Genomic DNA, 11689 nt, shown 5'->3' with positions numbered 1-11689 from the left:
ATAGCATTGCAGGTAGGCCACACCCCTGGGGAAACTCCCCTTGGGCAGACCGGCCGCTTAGAACTCAGTCATGTGATCCATCATGGGAACCACCACTCACAACTGGAGTCCAGCCAAGTTGACACATCTTCAACTATCACAGGTACATTGCCCTTCTCTTCACTCAAATCAATACTTATCTCTACCTATCTAACAGTGTTCCCTACCCTACTCTCCCACCCCTGGTAACCAACAAAGAAAACTTCCTTCCATATATAAACCTTTCCTTGACTTTCACAATAACGGACTAATACAATATTTGTCTTTCTGTGATTGACTTATTTCCCTCAGCATAATGTCCTCCAAGTTCATCCAGGTCATGTGGTTTTTTGCAGATTCTACATTATTCTTTAGGGTTGCATAGTATTCCATTGTGACACATACTTTTTAGGGACACAATTCAATCTATGATAGTGTTCATTTTATAACAAATAAGGTTTTTAATGCATTTTCCTGTGTGTGTATTTATTTATTTATTTATACAATAAATAAGTGAAAATCAATAATACAGAAGTTGTAATACTGTTGTTAGGGATAAATATGTAAAATATGTAAAGCTTTAGTACATGGTAGGAACTCACCATAAATGTGTTTCCTCATCCTTTGCATGGTATTAAGCTACTAACTCTATGAGACAAGTGACAGTATCTGTTTTGTTCAGCAGCCAATAACAATTTGTTGAATTAATTTTGTTTCTCTTTTTTGTGTAGCCCAGTTCAGTGGGCTATCAGTAAAATGTATTCATCACTCTTTTCTCATTATTTAAATTAGGCCATCATGGGTCCTTGGCCTAGATTTCAGATGTAGTGAATGCAAGCAGGGGCTGGGAGTTACCAGAGTAGTGGGGAGGACAACGACTCAGACTCAAGTTTTCATCTAACTGTACTTACATCAAAAGTCACCATTTGTGATGAAAAATTTAGCAATGATTATTGGTGATGATTGCACATAGTGATTAAGGTAATTTATATCACTAAATTATACATATGAAAATAGCTGACTTGGCAAAAGTTATGTTACATATGTTTGTACAACAATAATTTTTTTAAAAAAATTATCATTTGTCTTTGGCCTGCACAGGAATCCACCTCCTGATCATTGGGCTTTAGTGAGCGGGCTCCCTACCTATGTTGCCCAAAATGGCCTGGTAAGTAACACAATGTTGAAGAGGGAGAGTTTTTAATCAGGTGGAAGAGTGAAAGGATTTCCATCAAGAGCATAGAAGAAATAGTGGGAAATATGAGTTTCCAAAAGCCTAGCTCACTTGTTTCCCAAGCTTGTCATAGAATTCAAATGACATTTGACCTATGGATATGAGGAGAGAATTGACCCTTGAGGAAATATGAAATACAGAGAGACACAATCCTCAGATGAAAAGGTATACGTTTTACTGACAACTAAAGATATTTTCACATGTGTGCCAGGGAAAAAGTAATGCCTGCTAGTCTACCAAAGACTAAGTCCCAGTCTCTCACACAGAAACTTAATTATTACTCCCAACCTCCCATCCCCATGGCATTTCCAGCCATGCCATATATCAACCAATTGCCACCTAGTCAACTCCAATTCATGGCAGCCCCATGTGTCTTCAGAGTAGAACTGTGCTCCACAGGGTTTTCAGTGGTTGGTTATTTTGGAAGTAGATCACCAGGACTTTCTTTCAAGGTGCCTCTGAATGGACTCAAACCACCAACTTTTTGGTTAGAAACTGAGTGTGCTAACCTTTTGCACCACCCAGGGATTCTATTTGTCATATACAAAGGAGCTCAAATACCTCACCCATTCAAGGCAAGGGGGAAGTGAGAGTATCCTCTGCCCCAGGGGTAAAGGTGATGTCTATTAGCTGCACATTTCCACACATATATCCCACTTCCCATTCCAGACAATACTTGATGTCCTTGAGGGCGGGATCTGAGTCTGTTCATCTCTGTATCCTTCTTCAGGTACACACTACACAATGCTGTTGATATAGCAGAAAGTTTATTTATTAATCTTTTTCTATGTGTCAGGCACTGTAGTTGGCTCTGGGGATACAAAGATGACCCCTATAGTTCCTGATCTTAAGAAGTTTACAGTCAAATGGGAAAACCTCCTTATTAACAGATACTTACCATACAGTGTGATAAAGCCATGATAGAGATGTACATGGCATATTCTGGGAATACAGAGGAGGAGGCATCTAAACCAGCCTGGGGCATTGGAAAAGGCTTTCTAGGGTGCATTGGTCTGAGTAAGGTTTTAAAATATAAATACATCTTAGCAGGTGGAGGCAGGAAATGGGATTCTAGGTAGAAGAAACAACATGGGTAAAAACGTGGAGGTTTGAAGCAGCATGGTATCTGCAGTTCAGAGTTGCTAGAGTAACAGGTTTTAAGTAGGAAGATAGTAAGAAACAAGGCTTAAGAGGTAGAGAAAGGCCAGATCATTGTAGGCATTAGATGCCAGGTTCAAGGAATTGGGACTTTAATTTATAGGTGATGGGCTTTCAAGCAGGAGATTGGTGTGGTCATATTCAAAGCTATTCATGTAGCAGAGTGTTTATTTATTGTGCATTTCTATGTATCAGTTTTGTAATTGGCTCTGGGGATACAAAGATGACTCAGTTTCATTTTAGAATATAATTGTTACAGCTCCCTAGAAAATAAATCTGAAGGGGCTAAAATTGCAGGCAGAGCAACCAGTGAGGATACTAGAGCATAGTTCTAAATAAAAAATGATAAGAATCTCAACAAAGTCAAGGCAACAAAAAATACTATCATTATTGCCCTTGAGTACTTACGTAGGTGGGCAGCCTCTGGTGCAGTGAGTGGGCAGGCACTGAGTAGATTTACTCATTTAATGCTCATGACAACTTCAACAAGTATGTATAGAGAGGAAAATCAAGGGCCAGCTTTGAGAAATACTGAAAAGGTGGAACTGGCAGGATTTTGTAATTGATTGTAAGCAGAGATGAAGGGAGAGAAAAGAGTCTAATCTAATTTCAACTTCTAGACTGGAGGGATAGTGCTGCCACCAGGTTTGGATATAAGATGATGAAGTCAGTTTCAGACAAAGTAAAGTTGAGACAGTTTTAGGGAGGAAATATCCAGCAGGAAGATGAACAGATGATGCTGTGGGGAAGGAAAGGTTTGGAGATGGAGATTTGGAAGATATTAGGACCAATGGTAATTGAAACCATGACTGTACATGAAGTTATCCAGGGAGATTGAGAAGGGACAGAATACATACTTGAAAATGCTAACATTTAAAGATTGGCTGGAGAAAGTGGAGTATGTGAGGGAGATACAGAAGGAGTGTTGGAGATAAGTGGAGAATCAGAAGGCAGTGTCATGGAAACCAAACACAAAAGCCAAACACACTGCCATCAAGTCGACCTGACTCATAGCAACCCCTTCTTAGGTTTCCGAGGCAGAATCACTATGGAAGTAGATTGCCCAACCCTCCTTCTGAGCAGTGGCTGGTGGGTTTGAACTGCCAGCCTTCTCGTTAGCTGTCAAATGCCTTAAGCACTACTCCACCAGAGTTGGAAATAAAGTTTTGACCAGAAGGGAGAGGACTAATGCAGCAAAGTGATTGGTGAGATACTAACTGAAAACCCCCACTGGGTTTGGCAATTAGGAGGCCATTGGTGACCCTCATATGAGCAAATTTGGGGGTGAGATGAAGGCAAAAACCAGTGTGTGGTCTACTGAATAGTAGATGGGTAATGAGAAGGTAGATAGCATAAGAGAAAAAAGAAAGAGAAAGCCAGGGTGGTTGCTGCAGGGACCACATGGAAATAAGAGAAGATCTCCTTTTTAAGGATGGGAGAGACTCCAGCCTTGGGCTGAGGAGAATGAGTCCTCAGAGAGGTAAGAGGGGATATCTGAGGTGCAAGGAGAGAACAATGGGAATTTATGAAGCCCGGTAGTGTTGTGCCTAAGGCATTTGACTGCTAGCCAGAAAGCTGGAGGTTCAAGTCCAACAGCCACTCTTCGGAAGGAAGGTTGAACAGTCTACTTCCATAGTGGTACTGTCTCAGAAACCCAAGGAGGAGTTGCTATGAGTCAGATCCAACTCAAGGGCAGTGAGTTTGGATTCTGGTTTGGTCCAAGGAGAGGACAGTGAGATTGTGCAGTGGGTGGGTAGTCCTCAAACAGGAGGGGGGACAGCTCACCCTCCAAGAGCACAGGACAGCCAGAGACTGTGTTGACAGGAAGGATCGCTGCCAGAACAAATGATGTCTCTGTGATAATTAGAGAAATGTGCCCCTTGTGGATGGACGAATAGAGAAAGATCAGGGGCATGGCACCACAACAGAGCACAGGCTGGATTTCAGCAACCATTTGCCCTCTCAGCTGGATGCATTTGTGTAGTGCACACACCACACAACTGTATACAATGCTCTGTTGCCAGGGCTGTGGAAGAATCAGATATATGTCTCTTGTGATAGGGTAAACTGGTCCAATGACAGAAAGGAATCTGACAATATATAAACCAGAGCTACAACACCTTTCATTTCTTATTCTTTGGGGTTTATATGCTAAAGAAATAATCCTTTCCTGCTAAAACAAACAAGCAAAACCCAAATGTAATTGATTCAAAATGCCTAGAGTAGCATTATCTATGTTAATAAAAATAATTGAACACAACCCAAGTACTTAATAAAATGGGATACTATACAGCTATTAATAATGATAAATATTAATAAAGATAACCTTAACTTTTTCAAAAGCTGGAAATGACTCGCAAGTGAAGCAAATGGTAAGAAGTAATGTTTATAATGTGTTTTTCTGTCCAGTAGCCTCAGTTAATAATTCAAAACCATCTCCAGTATGTCTATCTGATGGAAAAAATGTGATTGCCTCAGGCAAGGACATTGTGTTTCAGAAAATAGTATGCATTGCTTCACTGGGTACTCTATCAGGTCTAATCACAACTCCATTATTCTTCTTCACGGCTTTCAGATTTGCAATATCATGAATGCACCTTCTGAGGACTTCTTTGCATTCCAGGTAAGTCATCTATTTGCTCTCTTAGTTGTATGATTCCCGCCCCCCCCCCACACACACACAGTTGCACACACACAAAATAACCATTAGAATACACTAGAATCCACACGAGTGGAGAAAAGTCACATGCCAGTCAAAGTGAGGCATGAGTCTCCAAGGTCCCATTCCATTTTAGGAAATCCCTGGTTGGTACAAATGGTTAAAAAGCATTGCTAAGTCAAAGGTTGGAAGTTCGAGTTCACCCAGAGGCCCTTGGAAGAGAGGTCTGGCAATCAATCTGCTTCCAAAAACTCATCCATTGAAAACCTTACTCTGAGATCCTGGATAGAGTGGGAGAACAATGTGGAACAAAACACATAATCATTAAAAAAAAAAAAAAAAAACAAGGTTCACTAGTCCGATAGATCTTGGTGAGACTCCTGAGAGACTATGGCCCCTAGTTACCCTTTAGGTATGGAACTGAACTCACTCCTGTATCTTCCAGTCAAAAATTAGACAGGCATATGGGGTGAACATTTACATCAAGTAGATATCCTTAGAATGATCAATCAATTATGGGAGAATAGAATGCAGTATTTGCACAGGGACATAGCTCAGGGGGAAGGAATGCATAGGAAAGGACCACACAGGGAATAGGTAACTCTAGGGAGGAAGTGGGAAGAGAGCTGTTATATTGTGGGAAATTGCAGTCAATGTCATGAGATAAAATGTGTATGAACTGCTGTATGGAAAATGAAGGTGCTCTGTAAATTTTCACCAAAATCACAATAAAAATTCAAAAGAATCTGACATACGTGGGGTCACCATGAGTTGGAGTTGACTTGATGGCAACTGGTTATTCAGTTTCAACATTCCACATTCTTTCCTTCTTGGCTTTAAACTCTTTGCTTCTGTGGTTCCTTCCTCAACCATTATCTCCTGCCTTTATCTTCTCAGCCCTTTAATGACAACCTCAAATTCTACCACTTCAATGAATTTTTTTCTGATTCCCCTGGCTGAATATTTCTGTCTCTTTGGAATTTCATGGAACGTTGGTTAGTATTCCATTGACTTTGCTTGGCTGGTTTTTACAAATGTTGGTGGAAGACTTTCTCTGTGCCAGGCACTGTGCTAGATCCTGAGGGTACCATGGTGGATCAGAGTTCATGATCTTGTGATCTTGGGAAAGAGGCCCACAGAGTATTTGTCAAGAGAAAGGCAGAGTGATATAGGAGGGGCTCTCTCAGGGATGCCTGACCTAATCTGGGAGGAACTAAAAGTATCTCTGAGGAAATTATGTTTGAGCAGTAAGAGAGGGAGAAGACTGCAGGAAAGAGATGGCTTATTGGCAGGGGCTACAATGAGCCAACTCAACTGAGTGGGAGACTGGGCTGAGCATGGCAGAAGATTCTAGAGAGATAGATAGAAGCCAATCATGTAAGGCCTGGAAGGCTATGCAAAGGAGTTTGTCTCTCTTATTCTAGTTTTCCTTACCTGTGATAGTTAAAGTTGTATGTCAACTTGGCTAGATCTGGTTGAGTGGCTGGGCAGCTGGTGGTAGTTATTGCCCAAGATGAGACTGTCAGTCAGCTCCATGGTGGAACCTACCACAAGCAGATGAGTAGCTGCTTTAGGGATGTGGTCTGCTTCCCGTATATAAGAAGCAGCTTTGAGAATGGTCTCTAGCTTAAGGCACGCTTGAACCCAGCATGTAGCCTAGTTGTTGTTCAGTAACCTGTCATGCTCTGCCGATCTTGGAACTTTTAATGGACTTGAATTAATGGCCTGCCATGTGTTTGGTAACATTAGGACTGTGCCTTTTTACTTGTCAACCTTGGGCTTGTCAGTCCAGCAGCCAGCAGCTGTCTGAGTGAAGAAAAACTTCTGGCTTCAGTGGGCTGGGAGCAGGAGGCAGAGCTGAAGCCCAAGGTTGAGGGGCTTTCACCCATCTCCTAGAGCCTGGTACTTTGAACTCAGACGTAAAGTCTCCAAACTGTAAGAGAATAAACTCCTGTTTGTTAAAGCCATCCCATTTATGGTATATTCTTGTCAGAGCAGAATTAGGTAACCAGCACATTACTTTATCTTTTCTTATCCTTAGCTGTATTTTAGACTAACTTCTTTAGCTTCCTTTGGCCAAGAACTGGGTCTTATCATTCTCAATATCATCAGCTTTCAGTGCCCTTTCAATATTTGTTGAGCTTAGCATGCCTGGTGTAAGAAAAATAGGTCATTAACAATCAGGAAATAATTCAGAAGAAAATAAAAATGACTCTTAGGAAAACTGATAGTTTTGATTACCTAATGTGGCTCTGACAGGAATATACCACACATGGGATGGCTTTAACAAACAGGAGTTTATTCTGTTATACTTCGGAGGCTTTAAGTCCAAGTTCAAAGGTGCTAATGGCTGGGTGAAAGCCCCTCAACTTTGGGCTTCAGCTCTGCCTCCTGCTCCTAGCCCACTGAAGCTGGAGGCTTTTCTTCACTCAGACAGCTGCTGAGGCCAACAAACCCATGGTTGACAAGTAAAAAGGCACAGTCCCAGTGTTAACAAACAACACGGCAGGCCATTGATTCAAGTCCATTGAAAGTCCCAAGATCAGCAGAGCATAGCAGGCTGCTGAACCACTACACAGCTACTACATGCAGGGATCAAGTGTGCCATAAGCTAGAGATCATTACCAAAGCAGACCATATCCCTAAAGCAGCTACTCAGCTGCTCGTGGCAGATTCCACCATGGAGCTGATTGCCAGTCTCATCATGTGGAATAACTACCACCAGCTGCCCAGCCACTCAACCAGGCCCAGCCAAGTTGATAACCACAATTCCACTCCTTGTCAACTTGGCACCTATACAGATCTTCATTGGGTGGCATCTGTACAGATCTCCTACACTGGGTGGCTCCAGTCCCCTAGTTCCACTGAGGGGCGACCTCACCCCCTTGGCCTGGCAGGCCCCATTTCTCTACCTAATAGGCATGGCAGCCCTGCTCCCTCACTCTTGGGGCAGCGGCTATAACTCCATCCCACTGGCCCACACGAATGAGCAGCCCCACACTCCAGAACCAAATTGGTGAAGGTCTGATTCTTTGAAACCTGGGAGGCTGTGGTGGTTCCACCCCTAAAGGCCATGGTCAATACCCTTAAGGCTGAGGCAGCTCTGCTTCCAGTTTCCTTGGTCACTCTGCTTCTGCTGATTAATGTCCAAGGGCATCCACTCTGTCAGGAATCTTCCTGCCCAAAGGACACAGCTTTCTGGCTCCGTGGGCTGGCCAACCTGCTACATCATCTCATGCCAGTCTCTTCTACCAATCACTGCCTGGAGGCAACCCATTCCACCAGGAAGCTGTCTACCCAATGGCATCCAGCTTTCTCCTCTGTTGGCTGGTAAGGCTGTCACAGTCTCATGCTGGTCCCTTGGCTCTGCTACTGCCATCTCTCATGTCGCATGTCAAGGTCTCTCTGCCAGAGTCTTGAGTCAAGGACACACTCCACTCCTGTTTCAATATTTTAGGTATCTGTCAGAGCAGCACCCCACTCTCTCACTGCCATATTCTGTTTTGGTTACCTAGTGCCTAGTGCTGCTATCCACTTTAGAGTGGTGCCTGCATATCACATAGAACCATCTGTAAACCAGGCATGAGTTTTCTCTTCCTCAGTCAACTGATCATAAGGAACTCCCCATGTGCAGACTGAGGCCACTGGGAGAGGGAAGGTAATGTGGCTGGAGTGGACACCATAGGCATTTGGGCCACTTCCTCATGCAACTCACTTGTGCTTCAGTTCCTGCTCAAGACCAATATCTGATATACCACTTCCATTAAATGATGGAGTGCTGCTGTGCACATCCAACTTTATGACTCTTCGGTCAGACAACACCTAGTTCATGATGGGTAGCTCAGGCCTCATGGTGACTTGTTGGTCCCTGGTTAGGCATTCAGTCTCTACTAAAGCGCAATAACGAGCCAAAAGCTATTTCTCAAAAGGAGAGTAGTTATCTGCAGAGGATGGCAGGGCTTTCTCCAAAATTCCAAGGGTCTCCATTGCGATTCACCAATAGGGACCTGCCAAAGACTCCAAACTGCATCTCTATCTGCTACAGACATTTCAAGCACCATTGGATCAGCTGGATCAAATGGCCCAAGTGGCAGAGCAGCTTGCACAGCAGCCTGAACCTGATGCAGAGCCTTCTGTTGTTCTGGGTCCCACTCAAAACTAGCAGCTCTCTGAGTCACTTGATAAATAGGCGTAGTAACACACCCAAATGAGGGATATGTTGTCTCCAAAATCCAAAGAGGCCCACCAGACATTGTGCCTCCTTTTTAGTTGTGGGAGAAGCCAGATACAATAACTTATCCTTTACTTTAGTAGGTATATCTCTACATGCCCCACACCACTGGACCCCTAGAAATTTCACTGAAGTGGAAGGTGCCTGAATTTTTGTAAGGTTAATTTCCAATCCTCTAGCATGCAGATGTCTCACTGATAAGTCTAGAGTCATCGATACTTCTTCCTTACAAGGTCCAATCAGCATAATGTCATCAATATAATGGACCAGTGTGATGTCTTGTGGAAGGGAAAGGTGATCAAGGTCCCTACAGACTAAATTATGACAGAGTGTTGAGGAGCTGATATATCCCTGGGGAAGCACTATGAAAGTATTTGTTGGCCTTGCCTGAAGGCAAACTGCTTCTGATGGTCCTTTGAAACTGGTATTGAGAAAGAGGCATTGGCCAAATCAATAACTGCATACCAAGTACCAGGAGATGTACTAATTTGCTCAAGCAATGAAACTACATCAAGAAGAGCAGCTGCAATTGGAGTCACCACCTGATTAAGTTTACAATAATCTACTGTCATTCTCCAAAATCCATTTGGTTTTTGCACAGGCCAGCTAGGTGAATTAAATGGGGATGTGGTGGGAATCACCACCCCTGCATCCTTCAAGTCCTTGATGGTGGCAGTAATCTCTGCAACCCCTCCAGGGATCCAGTACTGCTTTTGGTTTATTATTTTTCTAGGTAAAGGCAGTTCTAATGGCTTCCACTTGGTTTTTCTTACCATAATAGCCCTTACTCCACATGTCAGTGACCCAATGTGGGAATTCTGCCAATTGCTCAGTATATCTATTCCAATTATCCATTCTGGAACTAGGGAAATCACTACAGGATGGGCTTGGGGACCTACTGGACCCACTGTGAGATGCACCTGAGCTAAGAATCCATCAACAACTTGACCTCCATATGCCCTCACTCTGACTGGCAGGCCACAATGATGCTTTGTATCTCCTGGAATTAGTGTCAGTTCAGAGCCAGTGTTCAGTAATCCCTGAAAATCTGATTATTTTCTTTTCCCCAGTGAACAGTCACTCTTGTAAAAGGCCTCAGATCCCTTTGGGGAAGGCTGGGAGAAAGACTGACATTGTAAATTTTGGGCAATGTAGTGGGGTCCTTCCTCAAAGGGACCTGGCCTCCTCTTCATTCAAGGGGTTGTGGGTCTGTAAACTGACTCAAGCCTCTCAAGCCTGGGAATTGATTGAGAGTCCATGACTCTGTGTTCTGGCGATTCAATCTAGACTGCTGTTCATGTGACCTAGAATTCTTCTGCCTACACAGATCAAGTAAATATTTCGTAGGTTTGCCATGTATTTCACTCCTAGGAAAACCATGTCTAAGTAGCCAATACCATAACTCCACATGAGTCAGAGTATTCTGATTACTGTTGTGAATGGACCAGAAAAAAAAAAAAAACACCAAAGTTTGGGTTTTTTTTTTTTTTTTTTTTTTTTTTGTCCATTATGGTAACCACACCCACCTTGTCTTTGTCAATCAACTGGTGCCACTTGTCCCCTACTACTACGGGGTCCATCGTAGTTCAGCCCCATCATAGTTAAGTGTCTTAGCTCAATTAGGGCAGTTCCCAAGGTCAAATCCAGCTTATGTAAAATAGCAATCACAGCAGTCTTCAAGGATGCTGGGGGTCCCTTCACAAATTTGTTCCTAACCTTACTGGTGAAAGTTGTGTCCTCTGGACTCTCCATTACTGGGTCTAGGGGTCTAATATGATAAATCCATTTCAACATGCCAATTTCCCTGTTGTTGTTGTTACGTGCCGTTGAGTCAGACCTGACTCATAGCGACCCCTCCTTGGGTTTCTGAAGCAGTATCACTATGGAAGTAGATTGCTCAGCCTTCCTTCTGAGGAGTGGCTGGTAGGTTTGAACCACCAGCCTTCTAGTTAGCTGTCAAGTGCCTTAAGCACTATGCTACCAGAGCTCCTCCAATTTCCCTATGCCTCTGGATACCTTCTTCTACATTATACCAAGGCAGGTCTGGTACTTCAACTTGACTTAAGGTAGCCTACTGCATAATCCATGCTTCAGTAAACCAACCAAATAAACAATTAGACCCTTTCCTAACCTCTTGAGCTGAAACACTGAATGAAGAATCTGTACTTAGTTGGCCTAAATCAATAAACTCAGACTGATCCAATGTTACATTCTTTGCACATTATCCCACAACCTCAGTAGCCATTCCCATACATATTCTCCAGGTTTCTGTTTGTACATGTTAGCAAAATGAAGTAGGTCTTTTCAGATGTAGCATACCACCTCCTCAAACACACTTTGTATTTCACCTTTTGGGGCTCACTTGGACTTAAGTTTAGTTGTAGGTCTA

General features: G+C 43.0%; 1 protein-coding gene across 1 annotated transcript in view; it reads left to right on the top strand.

The window, feature by feature from the left end:
- PDE6A (phosphodiesterase 6A) overlaps positions 1-11689 on the top strand; it is a 150025-nt gene that overhangs the window by 84815 nt on the left and 53521 nt on the right. The window contains exons 7-8 of the mRNA XM_007943602.2: positions 1120-1186; positions 4986-5033. Of these exons, the coding sequence (XP_007941793.1) occupies positions 1120-1186; positions 4986-5033 (115 nt within the window). The remainder of the gene's footprint in view (positions 1-1119; positions 1187-4985; positions 5034-11689) is intronic.

The sequence above is a fragment of the Orycteropus afer genome, unplaced genomic scaffold, assembly GCF_000298275.1.
Source record: "Orycteropus afer afer isolate SDZICR_OR568_19922 unplaced genomic scaffold, OryAfe1.0 scaffold00110, whole genome shotgun sequence".
Lineage (NCBI taxonomy): Eukaryota > Metazoa > Chordata > Mammalia > Tubulidentata > Orycteropodidae > Orycteropus > Orycteropus afer.
Note: the sequence above shows the minus strand (reverse complement) of the source record. Positions and strands in the feature narration are given on the sequence as shown.